Genomic DNA, 23539 nt, shown 5'->3' with positions numbered 1-23539 from the left:
ACAGACCACTAAAGTTTAACAGATTCTGCGCAAACAATGGCCGGCTCCCATGTCATAAAATGAGGTAACCAAGTATTTTCTAAGTAGTAGTCATTATCCAAGACGTGACTCTTCTTGCGGAGCAGGCATCAGCGGCATTTTAAGGCATGGGTAAAGTGGGCAATTACCCAGGACCCCCATCTTCCAAGGGGCCCCATGGGAAAGCGAACTTTGACTACTGGGGTCCAACGTGGGAAATATAAATATAATTTAGTAATGTTTGGTATTGTGTTGGCTTGAATTAGAAGGAAATGGGGAATAACATTCAAATTTGTTCTTTACAAGAGGCCCCAAAATAAGTCTTGCCTGGGCCTTCCATACCAATCTTCCTAGTAAGACAGGGTTTGTAAACCTTTCATTGATGTGGTCTCATTTTTTCTCTTTCAGCTGAGGTTTTAAATTCATAGACCTAGTTATGTCCACTTTCAAAACAGCTATGGTGGGTTTGAGAAGAGGAGAGAGTGGAAAGTTGCAAAGCTTTCCATCTGCAAACTTTATAAAGCTATTTTTAGAAAGAATGCAAAAAGATGCAGAGCTTTTCCTTTATAACTCTTGTGTTTTTTCTAACAACAAACCTGCAAACTTCATAAAACTTGCAGTTTAAAAAAACATTGCAGCAAAAACTATGGCTACAGGTTCTACAGAAAAAAAACTCTCTGCCAAATCTCAATTTAGTGGAAGGATGAATTCACAAAGGAAGGTTATGTAGAAAAGTTCTTCTGCAAAAGCTACTCACAAAGCTTTGCACCCTTGACAAACTGTTAAGTTTATGAGCTTCGCACAACTTTGTAGACAATATTAAAACTCCTCCCACCTCTAGATATAATGAATAATGCATCAGTCTGGCTTCCCTAATTGAACACCAGAGGCTTTGCCAAAACATCATGGATTTGAGAAGCCATGTGGAATTTAGAACACACAACCCCTTCCTATGGACTACGAAGGATGTCTATGACACTACATAAACTATACAACTTCAGCTTCTAGGAATAAAAAGACCATGAGTAGTGTATCTCCAGCTCACAGAGGTGGGGGCATATTGCAAATAATTTGCTTCAGAGCAAAAAAAAAGCCCCAGGGCACATCAGTATTGCACTAATTAGCTGCTAGTGTGAGAGGAGACCGACTAACAACACTTTTCTATGCAGTCCTAGCTCAGCCCCAGCGCTCCCCGTGCATTGCATTGCTCTTGCTCCTGTCTTCTCCTTGCTTTTCCCTCGTTCTCGCTGCTTTTTTCATTGCGTATCCCCCTTTTTGTGTGCCTTCTCCTTGTTCCCTCGTTCACACTGCTTTCTCATTGCGTTTCCCCATTTCTGTGTGCCTTCTCCTTGCGTTTCCCCCGTTCTCACTGCTTTCTCATTGCGTTGCCCCATTTTTGTGTGCCTTCTCCTTGCTGTTCCCTCGTTCACACTGCTTTCTCATTGCGTTTCCCCATTTCTGTGTGCATTCTCCTTGCGTTTCCCCCGTTCTCACTGCTTTCTCATTGCGTTGCCCCATTTTTGTGTGCCTTCTCCTTGATCTTCCCTCGTTCTCACTGCTTTCTTTCCCCCAATTTTTTTGTGTGCCTTCTCCTTGCTGTTCCCTCGTTCACACTGCTTTCGCCTTGCCTTTCCCCTCATGGCTCCAGCGCCTTGACTAATTGATAGAAAGAAGTCTGCAAACAGGGTGTACATGGAGAGAAGGGATTGTGGGATGACTGCTAAACATATATAAAACCTACACATGCAGAAAGGTCCCACGTAGTCTTATATTCCCATGGTTTTGTTATGAAATGAGTATTGGGGATGGTGGGGGGGGGGGTCCATGACTTCCCAAGGTAGCATCCTGCTTTGCCCCCTCCAGACATGGGCTCCTTTGCTGTGCTTCTGATTACTGATTGGGCATCTGGGTAACTCTGGGTCGGTGGCTGTAGATGATGTCAGGTTTCATGGTTGGTCTTGTGACAGGGATTTGAGATTCTTGGGAGCACACACTGTAACATTCCTTAAGGATGCCATCCTCTGAAGCACTGGCTACCCTGCATCCTACCCCTTCGAGTCCAGAGATGCCAATGTCAGATCTAGGCACCATTCTACCTTAGGTCTATCTTCTTTTCACTGTAGTTTGACGTTTCCCTCACTTGCAGGAGCGAACACCAGTGAGTTTCACCCCACTTTATAGACACTTTAGGCGCAAACAGGTGTTGGAAGGAAGCTGATGTTGTGGGCAAGGAAAAGCAAGGATGCCTTGAGACTTAATGCAACTGAATGAGAAACGTTTTGAGGGACATTGAGGGAAATTGGTTTTCTTTCAATGTTCTCGAAATCTTGAAATCTGCATTAGTTTAAATTGCAACAGGTGTGCTTACAGAAAATAAAAACTTCTGCTACCACCTACCTCTGTGGACAGAAAAAACTCTCCAAAGGGTAACGTAACCATGCAGAGAAAAGGCCTGCACGCATTCCGCATTGTGGCTGCATTTGACTGGAGTTGATATGATCTGGAACAAAACAACGACCCCAACACCACCACCCTGCTCGACAACCTCGCCAACCTCGCCCTCAAACAACTGGTGAACACCGCCACCCACATCGCCGGACACACGCTTGACCCCATCTTCTCCGCCAGCAAACACGTCTTCTTCAGCCACGCCTCCGCCCTACACTGGACCGACCACAGCTGCGTCCACTTCACATTCCGACGCGAGACCCGCCACCTCCACACCCAACCCATCCCTCGTCGACAGTGGAACAAGATCCCCGAAGAGCAACTCTTCTCCGCACTCGCCGCCAACCAACCCACCCTCACCACCGACCCCAACGACGCAGCCCTCAACCTCACAAACTGGATCTCCAACTGCGCAGACATCCTTGCTCCCCTCAAACGCACGCATCGACAGACCAACACCAAAAAACCTCTCTGGTTCTCGGACACCCTCAAAGAATCAAATAAAACTTGTCGCGCTCTTGAGAAAGCCTGGCGCAAGGACCGCACCGCTGACAACATGACCGCCCTCAAGAACGCTACCCGCGAACACCACCACCTGATCCGTGCTGCCAAAAGGAACTTTTTCACCGACAGACTGGACAAAAACAGACACAACAGCAGAGAACTCTTCAGCATCGTCAAGGAGTTCTCCAACCCCAGCGCCAACGCCAACGCCGTCACGCCCTCACAGGATCTGTGCGAATCCCTTGCCACTTTCTTCCATCGCAAGATTAGCGACCTCCACGACAGCTTCGGACACCAGACCCAACCAAACACCACCGAACCGGCATCCACGGCCATCACCCTCAACAACTGGTCCCACATCAACACGGAAGAAACCAAATCCATCATGAACTCTATCCACTCCGGCGCCCCCTCGGACCCCTGCCCGCACTTCATCTTTAACAAAGCCAACGACATCATCGCCCGCACCTCCAGACCGTCATCAACTCTTCTTTTTCTTCTGCTACCTTCCCCGAATGCTGGAAACACGCCGAAGTCAACGCCCTACTAAAGAAACCTACGGCTGACCCGAGCGACTTGAAAAACGTCCGCCCCATCTCTCTTCTGCCTTTCCCAGCCAAAGTAATAGAGAAGACCGTCAACAAACAGCTGACCACCTTCCTGGAAGACAACAACCTGCTCGACCCCTCACAAACCGGATTCCGAACCAACCACAGCACTGAAACCGCCCTCATCTCAGTCACTGACGACATCAGAACCCTGATGGACAACGGTGAAACAGTCGCCCTCATTCTGCTCGACCTCTCGGCTGCCTTTGACACCGTCTGTCACCGCACCCTAATCACCCGCCTCCGCTCCAGCGGAATCCAAGGCCAGGCCCTGGACTGGATCGCCTCCTTCCTCTCTAACCGTTCCCAAAGAGTTTACCTCCCTCCGTTTCGCTCAGAACCCACCGAGATCATCTGCGGCGTACCCCAAGGCTCATCACTCAGCCCGACACTCTTCAATGTCTACATGAGCCCCCTCGCCAACATCGTACGTAAGCACGACATCATCATCACCTCCTACGCCGACGACACCCAACTTATACTCTCCCTCACCAAGGACCCCGCCAGCGCCAAGACCAACCTACAAGAGGGTATGAAGGACGTCACAGATTGAATGAGGATCAGCCGCCTAAAGCTGAACTCTGAAAAAACGGAAGTCCTCATCCTCGGCAACACCCCGTCCGCCTGGGACGACTCCTGGTGGCCTACGGCCCTCGGCACCGCACCGACCCCCACAGACCACGCCTGCAACCTCGGCTTCATCTTGGACCCTCTTCTCACCATGACCAAGCAAGTCAACGCCGTGTCCTCCGCCTGCTTCCTCACCCTCCGCATGCTCCGCAAGATCTTCCGCTGGATCCCCGCCGACACCAGAAAAACCGTGACCCACGCCCTCGTCACGAGCCGCCTGGACTACGGCAACACCCTCTACGCCGGGACCACTGCCAAACTCCAAAATCGCCTGCAACGCATTCAAAACGCCTCGGCCCGCCTCATCCTCGACATACCCCGCAGCAGCCACATCTCCGCACACCTGAGACACCTGCATTGGCTCCCAGTCAGCAAAAGGATCACCTTCCGACTTCTCACCCACGCACACAAAGCCCTCCACGACAAGGGACCGGAATACCTCAACAGACGCCTCAGCTTCTACGTCCCCACCCGCCTCCTCCGCTCCTCTGGCCTCGCACTCGCTGCTGTCCCTCACATCCGCCGCTCCACAGCGGGTGGGAGATCTTTCTCCTTCCTGGCGGCCAAGACCTGGAACTCCCTCCCCACCAGCCTCAGGACCACCCAGGACCACTCCGCTTTCCGGAGACTCCTAAAGACCTGGCTGTTCGAGCAGCGATAACCCCCCCTTTTTCCCCTAGCGCCTTGAGACCCGCACCGGTGAGTAGCGCGCTTTATAAATATTAATGATTTGATTTGATCTTGCAGTGTGGAGAAAACCTCTGCACATGGTGAGAAGGGTAAACACTGATAAATTGTGCAAACCTCCTAAAATGTGAAAAATCGCGAACTTTGCAAAACTTCATAGGAGCTCTTTAGCTAGAAGCAAGTGAAGGGGGGAGACTGAATTATGTCATTGAACCTCAGGGGCTTCTTAACACAGCCAAAAACATGGGGGCGGAATGCAGTAGGGAAAAAAATCAACACCATCCATCAAGAAGAACATATTTATGATAGGGTTGCAAAACGACATGTAGTACTACACACCATGGATATAAATCGGGACACATACTACATAATGCCCTGAGAACGCCTGAGCGTCTCAATAAGCTCTCCCAAATCGTGGAACCTGGAAAAGAAAAGCAGAAGAGGGCTGCTGATGCCCATCTGGGGTAAATCTGGTTCATTTCTGAATCAGAAATGGAGAGCCCAGAAGCCAAGAGTCCAGGAGGGCGCGTTATAGATGAGGCACACTGTCCCAGTGTGCGTCATCACACACCACTAAGTGCGTGCATTCGGCTTTTGTCTTGCGAACAGCACATTAGTGAAATGCAGCCCAGGTGTTTGAGGCGACCGGTCCACCCTACAATGCAGGTAGTGACCCTGCCTCGAATTTAAGGAATCACTCTGCAGGTAGAAGTTGGATGTCTGGGGTCCGTAAGACCACTGTACCTCTTGAGGGGCAGGATCTAAGGGGGGACACTGACTGGGCACCTCCATGTGATGCATATATAGGCAGAAGGTCTTTTTGACACTGCACCCAAGTCTTTAATGTGACACAGGCACGAAGGCACAGGATTCCATCAATTGCTTTGAACCATTCTCTCTGTAAACGAGGGCCCGCCTCCTTGAGATGCGACGCACGTATTTAGCGTCAGTGGCTCTTCTACAATACCAAAGTCCCCCGGAGTGCTGATTGTGGTGCACCCTGCCGTTGGCCCCTTGGCCACGTTGTATGATACTGCCACTGATCTACTTGTAAGGGCTTTGGAACTGATGCACTGCTCAACCAGAAGCCAGTGAACCAACCAGCACATTTGTGAATTAATCATGTTTTAGTTAAAGTTTAGTAAAAAGGCCTGTAACTCTACTGCACCTCTTCCTAGCTACCTTATCTGCTATTGAAGAAGGTGAAGACAGTTACAATTACAATAACACAAATGAGAAAGGCGATATCTGATAGTCATTGCCGTAAGGTTAGTATGGGAAGGATCCATCTTTATCACCACTGAGATCTGGGAATGCAATGATCCTAGATCTTACGTACAGTAATAAATTGCATTGAATGGGATGCTGCTATTCATCCATTATAATAGATGAAGCAAGTAATGGCGAGAGAATGGACAGAATCATTCTAAAAACACTACTCAAAGGAGCAAGTGAACGAGAACCAGGAGCGAGTCTTGAGAAGTCGTCCTGAGATCAGGCATGGTTGCATGCACTACAGAAGGGCATGCATTATCCTTTAGGAGAAACCCTCCTAAAAGGGCAGAAGTCCCTCCAAATAAAGTGGGCTTGTGTGATTTTTGCTGGTCAATCTCTTTGGCTGAGAGCTTCTTCCTTTCGTGAACCGTGTTTCTTCCATGGTCATCCTACAGTAAAAACACCAGCGCACAATGAACTGGAAGCGACAGCCGGATTCACAATCTCTCACTTCTGGTTCATCAACGGAAGCATTAGACTGTCTCTCAGGTCTGCTGGGTTGCAGAGCTGCAAAAGCTTTTGTTTGCTTATATAAGAGACCATGGGTCGGTGCTGCTGCTTTTATCTTCCAGTGATGTTTTTAGAACGCGTTGTTCCCAGAAGTCCTTGTACTCCCCTGGGTTTGCGCACAATTGCATTGTGAAATGCTTTCAAAAATAGCAACGGCAGCATTCGCGGAAGAGTCTGCAACATTGCATGACTCAAGCACACTCAATGCACCCACTGTTCCTACTCCTTTGTTCTTGAAGTCTGAATGAAGATAAAGGTGGTCTTTCATTGATGGCCGTTGCAACCAGGACCCATAGTGGCAGCTGTGGCTCAGGAGTCACTCTACCCCCTTTGGAAATACACCCCATCCCTGATGTGCCTCCAGCTTGGTTCATTCTAATGAGCTCTGATCACAAAATTTAGATTTGTCATAAACTGCTCTATCTGATACTGATTCTACAAGTCCAGGCCCCTTGAGGTTTCAGGCAATGTACTACTTACTTTCCAAGAAAGTTATGGCCACAACTTCTCATCTTAGTATCAGGGATATTCAAGGAACATCAGCATGGGCATGCCATGGTAGACAAGAGACCCCAAGAGTAAAGCATTCATAAAAAGAGAGCTAGAATCCGGAGCATGAAAGTGTCCAGTCCTTTATCCCTAATAATCACCAACAACAGACATTCTAGAATGTTTGTTCCTTTATGACGTCGGCTGGGGTTTTGAGATCTACTGTGACATTGGTCCATGGATGGCCCTTTAAAGGAAGGGGAGAGAAGGATCATACACTGGTTCACGCAGATGCAAACATTTTCACTAATATCTACAACTGGGTGACTAGAGAACAGATTGTGATCCTCGATCAAGGACTCTTTAGATGAGTCCTGGCGACCACTACCAACGCAGACACTCAATATGCAGCAGCAAAGAAGGGGCCACTGTTTGCCACTTTCCTAGTTTATTCTTCAACACTTAACTTTACCAACCACGTGTTTTTATGGCCAGACTTAGAAAAAAACAATATAAATCGCCACCTAGTAAATCTGATCACTGACGTTATGCCTACTCAACATCCTAAATTAGATTTGGCTGCCGTAGCCAGCAAATAGAACAATTTACTACTGTATACATAGAAAAGCAAAGACACTGATTTCTCCCCTCCTTCACAAAATCTATATCATGGATCTGACTGACCTTCTGGTAGAAACGTACCAAAGGACATGAAAAGTAGAGCAAACGAAGAATGAATATCCTGTTATATGCAGGTGATCTGGTTTGGCATGCACCTACAGCAAGACCATCATCATTGTATCTCCACAATCGAGAAATATTACAAGGAATATTAAATGTACAGTAACTATCCAAAAAGGCAATTCTACTTGTCCAAGGTCAGCAAGTGCAACAGCGAAAAGGAATAAGTTCTCACTGAAAGGTGAAGTAATAGAGGAAGTTCAGAGATTAAGATGCTGCTGACAGACCTCCTCAGCTATGAGCTGGCCATCAAGAAAGAAAGAGTGAATGTTTCCGGAGGAATTATGAGGTCTGCCTAATATGGGCCATAGCTTTGTGCTATAGCCCCTTAAGGTTCGCTAACTTAAAAGGACTGAGGTGAAGGCGACAGAATACGGGGCTGCACCCAGCGTATGCCCAGCTCTGGGCACCCGGAATTGGCTCGAGAGGTACATATTCTAGATTCCTCAGACAATTTCTCAGGTAAACCAAATCCCCTTGCTGTAAACAGGCTTTGTTTTTTCCACAACAGAGTTAACTCCTGGAAAGGCATCTATTAAGTAAACAGCAAAAGAGTGTTTTGTCTGAAAATCTGATTGAAGGATAATTGCTAGAGTTGATTGGAAATCAAGCAGTTAGCCTTTGAATAAGGATATACTCCTCAATGAAAGAGAAATCAAGCTTCTGGCTTTACCCAAACACAAGTTACCATGCATCAACTGATGGCAAAGCTTGCAAGATGTGATACAACTACTAAAAGGAGCATACACAAGGCTCCATGAGACAATGTGGATCAGAAATGTAGACACGCTAAAATGTCTTCCCTGTTAGGAAATCTTTCAAGGCTGGGGTGCAAACAAACTTACTTTTCTCATCTCGCAAACACCAAATACAGCCGGCTGTTTGTCATTATGGAGACCCTGAGAACCCACAAAAGATCTCTTCTATAGTCATATCTTCTGCAAGTGTTACAAGAATGTCAGAAACTGCCTGCAGAGTACACCCCTCACCTGAGAATAGAAAGGGATAGCACCTCGTTCAATTTCAAAAAGCTAGCTGGAAACTTGCAATTTTTTTGCCGTAAGCAGCGTCTGTATAAATAGAAAGGCTTTAGTACGATATTAATTTGACAAAATATATATGAGGTTTAGTAGAAGCGATATTATGCACCCTTTTCTCCTGCCCCCCAATGATGTCACAATGGTTGACCCGCTGCTGACTCTTGGCACCCTCAACAGCATCTTATCAGCGACGAGTGTGGACTAACAGAAGTAAGCACGGATCTTAGAGCCAAGTTTACATTCTGCTCCTGTTGCTGCCACCAATGGACACTGAGGCCATGAGGCGCAGGGAAGCTGCCAAGGTTATCCAAGGACAACATGCAGCTGTGGCACCTACTATGATTGGCTATGCTCCTCTTATGATTAGACCCCCTCAGTCCTTCTCTATTTATCTTCCATTGCAGAGATTGCATGCAGTCACAATGGACAGCGGAAACAAGCGATGAAAGATGCTTACTTGTTGTTGATGAGGGTTGCTTTGTATTCTTTCAGTAACAAAATAGCTGGGTGGAGCCATTAGTATCTTTTCATTGTCCTCTTTACCTGTAGAAGAGGTGGGTTACTCATCACTTGACCCTCCATGAAAAGGAGGTTCGAGATGTCTTCTTTCCCAGAAATTATGTGATTTTGTGAACTGTCTTAGTAATGGATACAATAAATTTGATGTGGAAAATTGTATTGGTTCCCTGATATGAAGAGGCAGAAAGAGCTGCTTCCTGTTTTACTAAGGTTGATATGAAGCAAGTTATTGATACTTCAGAATTGGAAGAGTAAATCAAAGTTGAGCGTAGAGTTGGAAGGCAAACAATGTATTTCGCTGGGTTGGAAAGGATGTTGTACAGAAACAAAGGGCATTTGAAGATCCTTCGGAAAGACCTTGTTGCTAGACTGCTACAGGACTCTTTGAAAATGTGTTGGTCATGTGCTGATAATTAAACACTAGTATTCAGGATGTGTAGCACATCAATACTAGTTGTTTTTATTTGTATCACTAAGATTGTTATTGCACTGTGGACTTTCTTCTAATGGTTACCTTTTAGTATTTTTTCTCTCTATATACTGGACTGATGTCTTGTTGAGTCTAATGGATATTTCTAGGAAAGAAAAAAAAAACAATAAATATATTTTACGAAAAGAAAGGATAACCAGGCTCATCTTTGGACAAAGAACTTAGACAGTCCGAGCCTTGCTCTTTTGTTTGATGCGAGGTTTCTCGCTTCCATACAGGAAAAGGTCCTAAAAAGCGAGAATGATACTCTTGGCTTCTGTGTGGAGAATGTTGAACTCCAGTCCCCCATACACAACATATTGCTTTAGCAGAGAACACCCCCCACCTGCCATTACATGACATTCTGTAACAAAAAGTTTTGCATACTATTAAATGCAATGATTGTCCTACAGATATCATGCTTGATGGTCAGAAAGATGCAACATCAATGTGTAAACTATCCAAAACACTTTCACTCAGGTCGGTACAAAAAAGCAATTTTTGTAGCATCGTTGGTCAGCCTTCTGGCAGCAACTTTGTCCCTAAAAGATGGCTAGGCACATTTCAGGCGTGACTACTGAAGCGCCAAAGCTGTGATTTAGTCAGCCGGGTTTCCAAAGAACTCTCTTTCGTTCCAGCATCTATATATAATTAAAGAGCGCTCCTTCCAACCACCACATCACCAGCTGTCTCTCCAGTTCCTGTGTAATATTTTATAGAGTAGGGGACCGGTGCCAAAAATGTGTGGTTAGAAGGTGGAGTGGGCGGGAAATCCCCCAAATGGACTGAATAACAGAAATAATGCCAAACAAGTATAACTTTTTATTTTCACCGTGAACCCTTAGGCAAAAAGTAAGAATTAATATGTTTAAAAAAAAATGGAAATAGCCAATAATGTTGCCAGCTTATACTGAGTCGCCTAAAGGATAATTCTTTTGAATTTTGTTTGCAAAGCAAGGAGTCATTCTATAAATCCCCCAACATTAGATTCCGCTGAACCAAGTGCCTCGAACGCTATGATCAATAATGTTAACACATATATTTTTCTTGTGATTAAATATTCTAAAGTGGTGCAAAAGATTGATGAAGCCTTGGCTATAAGTTGAAACATTCAGGTGCCGTGCATACAAAGCATGGTGTCCTTGGGGCCTTGCAACGCGCTGGCATAAATTGTTAACAGATGGGGAGAGGCTTATAGCACCACAAGCCATGAAGACATGGATGAGAATCAGAAAACTTATCAGGGTGCATTGAAAAACAGGTTTTGCTAAGGCCGGGTTGTGTCAGCGAGCCAGGCCACTGGTGTACTCCCAGTAGGAAGGCGATGAGGATTGGAGACCGTAAGCCGCATCTTAACCGTCTCCATGCTTCAGGAGCAAATGCGACACTCATGGTCCGATTCACAAAGAATTTTGAAAGGTTTAATCTTGTAGTACCCATAGCTTACTCCTCGATTTCAGGGTTTCTTAGTATGCCTAAGTATGGGTCATGTGTTCGCCGTAGCGCTCAAGTTGCACCCTGCTGACAAGGACCAAAAAGGCAAAAAACTATCTGGGGATGCTTGCGTTCCTGTTCTTCTGGGACCTGCCCTGGCAGTTTGAACTGGACTGTTCCCACTGGAGCTGAATCAAGGCTGATTTGCATATGGTTGGTTCCTGCCTGAGGTGGCACGGTGCAAAAAGAACAAGTGATGGACGGAATGCTGAACAATGTCAAACATTCACCCCCAGTACAGTGATCTGGGCCTAAATCCATCGTTTTTTTGCTGCCCATGCCATTCCAGTTTGGACCCAGCCATATGCAAATCAGTCTTGACCCTGTTCCCCATGGGAACAGTCCAGCCCGAACTGCCAGGCCAGGTCTTCCCTGGACTGGAAACAAGCATCCTGGGACCGGGATTTCACCCCTCATCAGCCAGGCTAGCTTGAATCCAGTGGCATGGGAAGCACGGGACCCACGTCTGGGCATACCCTGGCAATACCCTTCCCACTTAGGGCAACAAATGCAAAAAGAACAAGTGATGGACGGAATTCTGAACAATGTAAAACATTCACCCCCAGTACAGAGATCTGGGCCTAAATCTATCGTTTTTTTTCTGCCCATGCCATTCCAGTTTGGACCCAGCCATATGCAAATCAGTCTTGACCCTGTTCCCCATGGGAACAGTCCAGCCCGAACTGCCAGGCCAGGTCTTCCCTGGACTGGAAACAAGCATCCTGGGACCGGTTTCGGGGTTTCACCCCTCATCAGTCAGGCTAGCTTGAATCCAGTGGCATGGGAAGCACGGGACCGACGGTGGCCATATAAAACACGATGGACTGGATGGGGCCTCAGATTAATTACTAGTACTCAGAAGACATTTACCATCTTTGCCACTTGTACTTTCCCTGCACCAATGTACCAAGGCCTTACGGGAACGTTAAATAAGACAATTGAGTCCATTGAGTCCAAACTATTTGGCATTGTTTTTTTGGGAGGGCGAACCATGGCGCTTTGACAGTGTCATAGCATACAGAGGCAAACAAAATGGCATTCCACTACAAAAATATGTCATTCTTTACAGCCCTTATTAACAATGCCACTGTCTCTCAGTGTCAAAGCCAAATAACACCAATGTCACTATTCCAGGGTGGCAACCGGTCTTTAAAATCCATGCCACGGTCTCTTTGCAGCAGACATCCGTGTTACCCGTGTTACTATTCCAGGACGGCATAGGGTTTATATAATCTACGCCACTTTTTCTGGGTGGTAAGGGGCCTTATTACCTAGATCACTACTCCAGACACAAATAGCGTCCATACAATCTATTCCACTGTATCTTGATGGCAAAGGACAGAGCTTTATAACTAATAATTATCGATACTGATCAGCTGCACCTAAAGCTTTGAGAAGCCTTTTATATGTTTACATGGTTCAGTGGCAAATGAGATGGGATATAAAAAACCTGTTGGCTATGCGCGCCAACCAACCACCTCCCTCTGCATAGTGATGTGTGTGGATTGACCCTGGTGGCAAAGAGACCTGATTCTGAACTGAAAATCCACTAGCTGCTCAGGTAGATCTACAATCCTTGTAAGTCTCAGTTGAAGAACTCTGTGTCGGAGATTCCTTTATTGACCCTCAATAGTAGATTTTGGACTCGTAAACTAAAAGTTCTGCACATACATCAATTGTAGCCAGAAGGCATTTGTATCATTACAATGAGGGTGGCCTCATAACTCACAACCACAATCGGCGACTTTTCCTTAAACTTTTTGATCCACTGGGATTCGGAGACGCATAGAAGGAGCATATATGCTTGAATTTACAAGATCCTGGCCCAGAGGAACACGTGCTTCCACAGACGTATCAGCAAGCCCCCTTTTCTAGCACATAATCCATAAATTCACTTAGACCTGATCCCAACTGATATCATTATTGTCAACTTTTGCCTAAAGGAAACCCTGGCCATATTAGATCCGCGCGGTCCCTCCAGGGACCAAATGCACGCCAACGTCTACCACTTTTTTCGAGTACAGTAGTATGGAAAACAAAAAAGATGATCAGTTAAATTCTCTAATTTGTGTTCCCTGTTTTGCATCAGTGTGTCCAGTTGATTATGATTTAAGCCAAACCATGCCCGACCTCCTCTCCAGAACTTCTCTACAACATCGGATGCCCTCAACTTCCCTGAGGCTGTGGCTCCACCTCCCTCTATCTAGGACTCTTTCCCACTGCTACTGAGCCCAACTTTAAACTGTGCATCAGACTTTTGAGGACCTTTGTTACTTCCTGCATTTGTGGGCCCGAGCAGAAGGTTTAAATAAAGAGACAGCGGGGTACAGACAGCATTATTTCCCAAAGCTGAGGGCAATAAAGATCTTCTATCTTCCCTTCAGACCATGGCCTCAGCAAAAGCACAAACAACTTACCATTGCTAGAGGAACCGCACATTACAGCACATGATCCCCTCCACCACCCATCTCTCCCGTCTTCAGGTCGACAAAATGTGCCAGAAACAAAGGAATAGTCACTGATGTTTCAACCATATGCCCTCGTGTCATGTGATGCCACTGACCCTGTCCAAAGGAAGAACATGAGCCCAAATGGCAAGACAATAAAAGAAAGACAACAACAAAGGGCATGTCAGGCAAGTCTTTTTAGGTCGAACGCGCGAGCGCTTTGACCTGTTGTAATCTATCTGTGGGCTTTTAACCACGCCCACCGCATGCCCATCACTATCACTCGTTCATGGGTTTGCCTTTCAAAAATCCTTTGTTATCATTGGTAAATGCTTTATGTTTGTCCCTCTGGGGGCAGTTTTGTTACCTCCTTGCAGACTGCCCCTGTTACATGGATAATTGCACGTTCGCCGATACATTTGACTGCAAGCGAACTTCTTTTTCCTTTTGTGTCTATCCTTTGTGCTCATGCTCATGGTGGCCATGGCGCTGGGAATCGGCTCGCTTATGTCAACTGTTTTACTTTTCATTTGCAATTTATGTGGCAAGAAAAGTTCAGTTAGAAATTTGCAACGCTAATAGCTCTAACTCGAGCAAACGCAAATGCTTGTTTTGCAGAGTGGCTGTTTACAAAAGAAAGGGTACAACAAAGCTACTCCGTGAAGACAGAGATCCCTACATTTCAGAATGCTTCTGGCGCAGGCAGATATCAGTAATTATTGACCGCTAAGGAAGAATTCTGATTAGGAGAATAGGTCACAATTGTCCATTCCCTGTTTTAATGCTCTCATTCCAGTAAATACTTGGAATAGTGAACTAGGGATTAACACACGCAGGGTGAATGTTCCTGTGTCAGGCACCAACTGAGACATCTGACTGAGTGATTGAGAAGTCGGCTTTGCAATAAGGAGCGTTTCTAAGCACTTCCTGAAGGATGTATGAGTGCAGAATGCAGTTGCAGCTCGCTGAAGGACAAAAGGGGTGGGGTGGCACAGCACGTGGCGGGAGAGATGACCAAAAAAAATGATAATAAAAAACATACCTTTCTCACCGCTCCGCTACGGTCCTCCACTGCAGGCACAGGCTCCCATCCTGGCCTGTGTCCAGTCCTAACGCTGCTTTCATGCTGCTGGCAGCATGAAAGCAGCGTTAGGATTGGACGGAGCACCCAGCCAGGGCGCTGCAAGGCAGAGTGAGAGTCTCTGCCCACTTTCTTCCACCCAGCAACACAGTGCCTGGTTGGAGAGAGCCTAGTGTGCATGTATGTTTGACTGTCCCGAGATGGCCAGCCAAACTTACATGCGCACTGAGGAGGAGTGCAGTGCACTCCCTCTCTGTCCATGTCACACCCCATGGCCCCACCTCTTTTACAGTAAAACCATGAAAAAAAGGTTTTCAGCTGCTGCTGCTTGCAAGGAGGAAGTGACGCTCCTCAGCCATAGTGGAGGAGCCGCCCGTGTCAGAATGGCCAAGGAAAACCGGGTGTAGAGAGATCTCGCCGTCTTTATAGATGTAGAGCAGGTATACCATGACTTCTAATTTTATCACATGGTTTCTGTATGTCTTCTGTATAATGCCGATAGGTGCAAAAAAAGATCAATTTTCTTACATTGATTGTTTACAGTCTGTCTTACAATATGTAATAATCCAGAGAACATCAACGCATCATCCACAAAAACAGATGAAAAGAAGCCAAAGAGACCAAAGATGGGCATAACATGGGAAAACCCACATATAGATGTGTCAGAGAAAGAAAGATTTTGAGCCAGAGTGGGCAGGGGAAGAGTGAGGGATAAAGCATGATTGCTCGATGAGTGGGTGAATTTGGATATAGAAAAAGGTGCAGAGGTGGGGGAGTTTGGATGGGTGAATTTTTTACAATTTGTCCTACAAAGTTTAATGAGGCAAAAATGTCAAACATATCTAGATGCGCGTTCAGCAAGAAAGAGAGCTTGAAAGGAAAATGAAAGACTCATAAAGAGGAAGAATACAGCTATTGATACAAATATCACATAGAGAGGAAGCTTAAGCAGGTAGGAGTGAAGGAGGAGAGTACTAAAGAAAGGCCGGTGTGCATTAACATTTGGGAGAGTTTGGGTGAACAAAAGTATGTGTGAGTGGGTGAGCCAAGGTGAACAGACAGACTGGTGGATTTGGAAGGATGAGAGCTTTGCTAGAGGACTCTGGATAACTGAGTCTGGACAGATGGATGGACCTCTATGATGACTGTATAGATGGATCGATATGAAATTTAATAAAAGTGACACAGGTATTGAGTCACAACAAGATTAATAAAGTATGCCACAAGAAACTTACCCTCACAAAACTGGCGGGGAACCATCCTTCCTCGTCGTCAATCTGACCCCACCACCAGTCCTTGTTGGAAGCATCTAGGACCTTGATGACGTCGCCTGCTTTAAATGCCAACTCCCGGTTGGCCATGGTGACGTGATCCCATACTGCCTCAGCACTCACAATAGAACCAGCACTGATCAGCTGCAAGGATGGAAAAACAAAGGCAGGTTAGGGACATGCCACCCATCTGGAAACACAAATATTTACATTCAACATGATACAGGAGAACCAGCGTTGATCAGCTGCAAGGATGGAAGAACAAAGGCAGGATCAGGACATGCCACCCAAACCGGAAACACAAAAATTAGCATGCAACATGTTAGAACATAACCAGCACTGATCAGCTGCAAAGAAGGATGGACATAGGCAAGTTTGGGACATGCCACCCAAGCCAGGACCTCAAATAATAACATGAAACGGGTTACAACAGAACCAGCGCTAATCACTTGTATGGTATGGTGGACAAAGGGCAATGAAGAACATGACACAAAGCAAGAGATTTATACATTAACATGTAACATGTCACAACAGAAGTAGCACTTATCAGCTGAAAGGAAGAAGGTGGAAAGGGCAGGTTCGGAACATGGTACCCAAACCAGAACCCTAAAAATTAACATGTAAAATGTTCCAGCAGTCAGCAGTGGTTAGCTGACAGAAAGGGAAGCTCAAAGACATGTTAAGAGCATGCCACTCAGACTGAGGGTCTAAATATTAACATGATACAACAGAACCAGCCCTGGGCAGCTGAAAGTAAGGGGTGCACAAAGGCAGGTTAGGAACATGCAATGAGACAAGAGCTCTAAACATTAACGTGTAGCATGTTAGAACAGAGCCGGGAATGTCTGATCAAAGAAAGGGAAACACAGAGTTGGATTAGAAACATGCCACCCAGACCAGCGGTCTAAACATTATCATGTACAATCGAAGCAGCAGGTAAGGGGCGCACAAAGGCAGGTTAGGAACATGTCATCCAGCCTGAAGCCCTTAACATTAACATGAAACATGTTACAAAAGAACGCGCATTTATCAGCTGAAAGTAAGGGAGGACAATGACATGTTAGTAACATGCTATCCAGACCAGAGGTCTAAACATTTACTTGTTACTACAGAACCATCACTAACCAACTGAAAGGAAGGACAAAGGCAGGTCAAGAACATGCCATGAGAGCTCTAAACAATAACATGTAGCATGTTACAACACAACCAGCTTTGATCAGCTGAAAGTAAGGTAGGACAAGGGTATCTCAGGAACATGCCACCTAAAATGGAAGTCTATATTAACATGTAACATGTTACAACAGAATCAGCACTGATCAGCTGAAGTGAAGGAAGCACCATGGCATGGAAGGCATGACTCACTCTAGAGTCCTAACACAACTTGCAACAAATTAACTAGAACTCATCAGCTGAAAGGACGAAGAGAACACACAATCCAGACTACAGCCCTAAAACTTCAACATGCAAAACATATAATACCCATAAAAATAACTTGCTTTCACACAGTGTTTAAAGCTCTCCATATTATGCAAGTGCAGTAAATAATGGTGCGCCCACTATTCAACTCAACGGGACACACTGAATATCTCGGAAGTTAGGATTTGGGTGTTCTTGTCCAGTTAAAATAAAGAATGCCACATTGACAAATATGTTGGGATGCATAGACAGCACCAACACAAGCCTAATCACAGCCTGCCTCGTGCCCTGGAGGGGGAGAGAAAGCACAGATCCACGTAAACCTGTTAGCATGCAGGCCCTCAAGGCAAGTTCACAAGTACAATGAACTCAGTGGACACCAACAAGTCTTTGATGGGCTTTGAGAATGGTACCACAAAAGCATCAGATACTGTCTGACCTAAATATTTCGTACTAAATATCCTAATATGGAGGAAGGCCAAGAAACACCTGGCGCCGAGGCCTCAAGGCTGGCTGCAAGGAGATGGGTTACACCTGGAGTCAGATTGCAAGAAAAGCCCAGGACAGAGGAGGTTATCCTTTACAAAAATATTGCTTCTGTTGAGTCAATTATTGAAAACCTACACCCAACCGGAGGTTATGTTTGTAAACTATATTTAGAACACAATATTTATGTTAGACAATATATGTTTTTATGATATTATGGCATGCAACTGGGCTACAAAACCAATCACTGGATGCCAGCAAGAAGTCACAGCTGAAACAGCCCCATCTCAGATGATGACAGACCCGATTATGCTGCACTCAGTGCCCAAAGGGCCCTTGTTACTTCAGAGCAGAGGTCCACAGCACCCCACACACGATACAAACAGAAAGCTATTTAGTTTTACTTAAAGCGCTACACCTGAGATCACGTGGTGCTCAGGCATATATTCATATCTACCGCCAGAATTTCTTGCCCCTCTTCCACTCATAATCCACTTTTCTTTCACCCATTCACTGATTTGTTAATCCATCCATTGTTTCATAATAGCCGTTGATTTAGCAAAATGACTGTGGCAGCAAACGTGACATCACTCCCCTTGGAATTCTGACAACATCTCAGGATTAACTCTGGAAGAACTCTGGTTAAAGAATGTTCATTCAGTTGCCCCCATGGTTCATGGGACCAGGGGCAGAAAGCGAGGGCAAGGTAAAGTAGTCACCCTGGGCACTCCTACATGATGTCTCTGCATTTAATCGATTGATCTACTGGCCCGTCTGTCCATCGACAAATCCACAGACGCATACATCAGATATTTCTTCCTTCTGTCCACAATCAATTCTTCCAATGACTGCTCTTGGCAGATCTGTCTACCCGTAGATCACACCCATTTTACCAAACCCTTTATCGGCCTATATGCCGAAGCAGCGATGTTATTAGTGCAGAAGGTACAGAGACACTGAGGTCCGGAGGTGTCAGGAGCCCAATGCACTCCAATTATGGCTGTTATTTACTACCCAACTGTTGGAGAGGTGTCATATTTCTTGCTCATATTAGGGTCCACACCACATTTGCTACACCACAGGCTACACATATGTGTTTATACATGGATGACCATTTACAAAAATGTCAGGGCTACCTGAACTGAAATCGTTGCCTTGTGATCCCCAATAACATCACAAGTTTGATCCCTTGTCTAAGAACCACCTATCTATTCTTGGTTCTATTGAACGGGTGGGTGGTGGAGAGTACAGAATGTAAATAAACACTGATAATTTTTACTTCCTGATACTTTCAAATTCAAGATCCAAGATACAGACAGTAGGAAAGGCAGTGCCTGGGGTACCAAATGGCCATTTAGCAATATCAGCTTCTACTCCTGGACACCCATAATGGACCTCAATGTAGCAACATAACTCTAGCACTCTGTCTTCGCCACAAAGCATTTACTTTAAAGTTAATTAGTTCTAGGTTACCTGCCTAAGTACATGCCTGCTTTACAGAGCACACAACAAAGGCATGGTGGATTGGATATGGATGTCTCTGATATGTTTACTTTTACTCTAAGATGAATGAACCTGCTACTTAAACATTGGAGGGTGCAATTGGACATGAAGGAAAGAGACAGCAATCCTTGGCCAATAAGAAGATTCAGGTCCATCCAGGTTGTCCATGTTGGACGCAAAGGCATTACAAGCTCCCCAGATTCATCATCCCCAAATCAGAACCAGTGTGTGGCCAATACAGAACTTTCATGACTGATGAACTGGTTGTAACTCACTGTGACCACTTGTTGAAGCCAGGACATGAGCGCAAGTCATATCCCGGAGAGAAGTGTAAGCCGAGCACTGATCTAGTTAAACCTTCCTCACCCCAGCACAACTCCTTCATTTTATCACTGAATATGCATATTCACTTATTCATGCAGATTGCAAGGATTGTCAGGGCACAAAGCAAATCTACCTCCATGCAGACCTCAGTGGGTCATCCCAATTGTGCCCCAGCAAAATATGCCAAGAATGGGAAACACATACGGATGCCTGAGGTATTTTAATGTGTGCTTTGGAATAGTAGCCTCCAGTGCAGCAGGACTGGGGGAAGTAAGGGCCACATGTACAAAGCTAATCTCCAGTCACAAACGGGCCGATTCACAGAATTGGCCCGACTGTGACTGGAAAAAGCAATTTGGGATGTACAAAGCCCAAATTGCAATTTGGTAACTTGTTACTGAACCACAACTTAGATTTGTAATTCGGTATTAGAAAAGGGTGTGTTGAGGGTGTCCCTTCCTAATATGTACAAATGTTTTGCAACCAAAATGCGGTCACAAAACATTCGCAATTTACTGCCAATGAAAAGTTGGTGGTAACCCATTTGCAAATGGGAAGGGCTCCCCAGGAGACCCCTTCTGCTTTGTGAATGGTTGGGAAAATATTTTTGAAGAGCAGGCAGTGTTACCACGGACCATTGGCTACTCTTAAAAAATGAAGCTTAATCATTTCATTTTTTTGTTTTTAAATGCATCCCATTTTCCTTTAAGGAAAACAGGCTGCATTTAAAAAACAAAAAAAAAGATGGCTTTATTTAAAAGCAATCACAGACATGGTGATCTGCTGACCCCCGCAGGCCACCATCCCTGTGATTTTTGCGATTCCCAACGGGCCGCAAATTGTGACCTAAATCATTAATATTCATGAGATAGGTCTATTTGCAACCCACTGGGAATCAAAAAAGAAACTCTATGAAGTTTCATACATTTGGAATTGTGATTTCCTAATTGCGGTTCGCATGGAATCACAATTAGGAAATCACAATTTCTAACGGATATGCATGTGGCCCTTAGTTCCTTGCCAGCATGGTTGCAATTTAAATCCCTCAATTCATCAAGAGCCAGTGATTAAATTTTTCTGAATTGTGTCCTCGCTGGGAGCAGGCATGGGACACCACTCAGAGCACAACTTGATGCTCCCACCTAACCATCTGACTCAACACCCCAGGGGGGAAAGGAAGAAACAGTCAAAATGTCAGTTCACAAGTTGGTGAGAGATAAACTGTGACTTGAAAGTGTTGTAGACTTTCTTAAGCTGCATTGTAGCGCGTGAGCTACAGGTTACACAAGGATCTCTGCAACAAACTCATTAACCCTTCTCCCACACCCCATACCACTCTTTATCATGACTCTTGCCTACAGGTGGTCACAGCAGCAAAATGTTTAGGGAGCGGCAAACAAACAGACGGCTTTGCTCTAAGAGCCAGAACACACGTTGAGACATCCAAATATATGGCAAGTAAATGCAGGCACAGCTTGCAGGAGGGAAAAGGAGCAGGGCGGCACATGGCGGGGGTAGGAGAACCCCCATAAAATGTATTAATAAAAAAAATAAACCTTACCATTTTTCCACGCGCGCCACCGCTCCATCCGCTACGTCTTGCATTGCAGGCATAGGCTCCCAGCCTGCCCTATGGCCAATCCTGACACTGCTCAGAGCGTTAGGATTGGCTGGGAGCGCCCAGCCAAGGTGCTACCAGGCAGACTGGGAGCCTGTGCCTGCTCTCTCCAGCCCGGCAACACAGTGTCAGGCTGGAGAGGGCACAGTGCGCATGTGTGTTTGGCCGGCTCGGGACATACATGCGCACTGAGGGGGAGTGCTCTGTCCCTGTCACGCCCGTGGCCCTGCCCCTTTTATAGTAAAACCATAATAAACACAGTTTATGTTTTTACTATAAAAGTTTTGCAGCTGCTGCTGCTGGCAGAGCGATGCTCCTCCGCACTAGCGGAGGAGCCCGCCCCTGTGTAAATGTATACATCAAGCGTCATGTAAAAATAGGATAAAAACTCTTCAAAATTCAAGAAAGTGTATTCCTTTAACATTTGGAATAGTGTCACTTTAGTAAATTAGATTATATCACTGCACTAAGAGCCGCTGATCAACATGAACTTAGAAACACTCCTAAACCCCATCTCCCTCCTGCCCTGACAAGATGCCATTAGAGACGGAAATCAGTTGTCCTGTGCCCCATTGCATGGTTTTTATTATTATTATAAATCAAGCAACACTATAGTTTGTTAAACCATATACAAGAGAGGTCTTTGTACATCATGCTTCCTGCAATAAATGATTTCAAAATTCTGTCAAATGTAATGATCAATTGATAAGACACAGTAAAATAATTGCCAGGATCACACAATTTGGTCAAACTGGAATGCTGAGATTGTATCCAGGTTTCCTGACTGCACATAGTGCAATTCAACCAATGGATGTGTACGTCTTCTTTTATAGACACCAAAGGAAAAGGCTTTGTTTTTTCATTCTCTGGAATGCTAAGTGAAACAATATACATAGTATTGAGTGTTAAATCCAGCTGAATCAAGTAGTCATTTTAGAAAATGTACAACGTTAACAAATGGCAGGGGACAAGAGATGGCAGGAGAGTGCGGGCAAGCGCTCTGGACCATGTTGTAATCTCTATGTGGGTTTCTAACCACGCCCAAGTCACGCCCGTCACTTTCATTACTTCCTGGACTTGCCTTTTAAAAATCGGTTGATTCCATTTGTGAAAGGCATGCATATCTCATGCCTTTTCCAGTGTTTAGCCCTCCTCCAGCGCACTGGTAAACTACTGAAATCATACGAGACTCCCTGCTTTCAGCTGGTTTTTGGATTATTTTATCTTTTCATTTCCTGCACAGAGCGATCTCGCTGGGCAGAAGTCAAACGCTTTGCATGACATCGACCCCTTTACATGGATAATTGCACTTTTGCTGGTTACATGGATAATTGCACTTTTGCCGGTAAGTTTCACTGCGAGTGAACTTCTGTTTCCTTTTCTGTGTCTCCTTACACTCATGGCGACCATCGGCTCGCACATGTGAAACTGTTTTATTTTTCATTTTCAGTTTATGTGGCAAGAAAAGTCTGGGTTAGGAGTTTACAACGCTAATAGCTCAAATGCGAGCAAGCGCAAGACCCGTTGCATTGCTAATGCTTGTTTATGTTGCAATCACCTATTTCTCCTGGCTTAGTAAACAGATTGAGTTCATGATCTGCTAAAGTCCCTCAACATCTCATTAAGAAAAGTACTCATGTTATCAAAACAAAGGGGGTGAGACAGCACGCGGGGTAACAGGTCCTCACTAAGACAAAGGAGACACAGGGTGTTCACACACAGCTGACGCGTGACTATGGGCTTTTTGTGTGTTTTGACTGCCCTCTGGAGGGAGCCGGGCAGCGGTTCAGCTGGGCTGATGTTGCAAATTCTGTGGAGTGCTCTGAAAGTGCTCAGAGGGAGACGTAATGCTAGTGATGACAAATCACACAATGGACGGTTTGAAAAATCACTAACACAGCCTCTCTTCCGCAGCACTCCGCAGCATCTCCCAGCTCAGCTCCTTTGAACACGTGGGCCGT

General features: G+C 45.5%; 1 protein-coding gene across 4 annotated transcripts in view; it reads right to left on the bottom strand.

Annotated features, from left to right (window-relative positions):
- ARHGEF9 (Cdc42 guanine nucleotide exchange factor 9) overlaps positions 1 to 23539 on the bottom strand; it is a 902972-nt gene that overhangs the window by 180398 nt on the left and 699035 nt on the right. For all 4 annotated transcript variants that reach the window (XM_069210611.1, XM_069210616.1, XM_069210633.1 and 1 more), the window contains one exon: positions 16196 to 16375. In XM_069210611.1, coding sequence (XP_069066712.1) covers positions 16196 to 16375 — 180 coding nt within the window. The remainder of the gene's footprint in view (positions 1 to 16195; positions 16376 to 23539) is intronic.

Source organism: Pleurodeles waltl, chromosome 2_1 (assembly GCF_031143425.1).
Source record: "Pleurodeles waltl isolate 20211129_DDA chromosome 2_1, aPleWal1.hap1.20221129, whole genome shotgun sequence".
NCBI classification, from domain to species: Eukaryota; Metazoa; Chordata; class Amphibia; order Caudata; family Salamandridae; genus Pleurodeles; species Pleurodeles waltl.
This window is presented reverse-complemented; position numbering and strand designations above follow the sequence as displayed.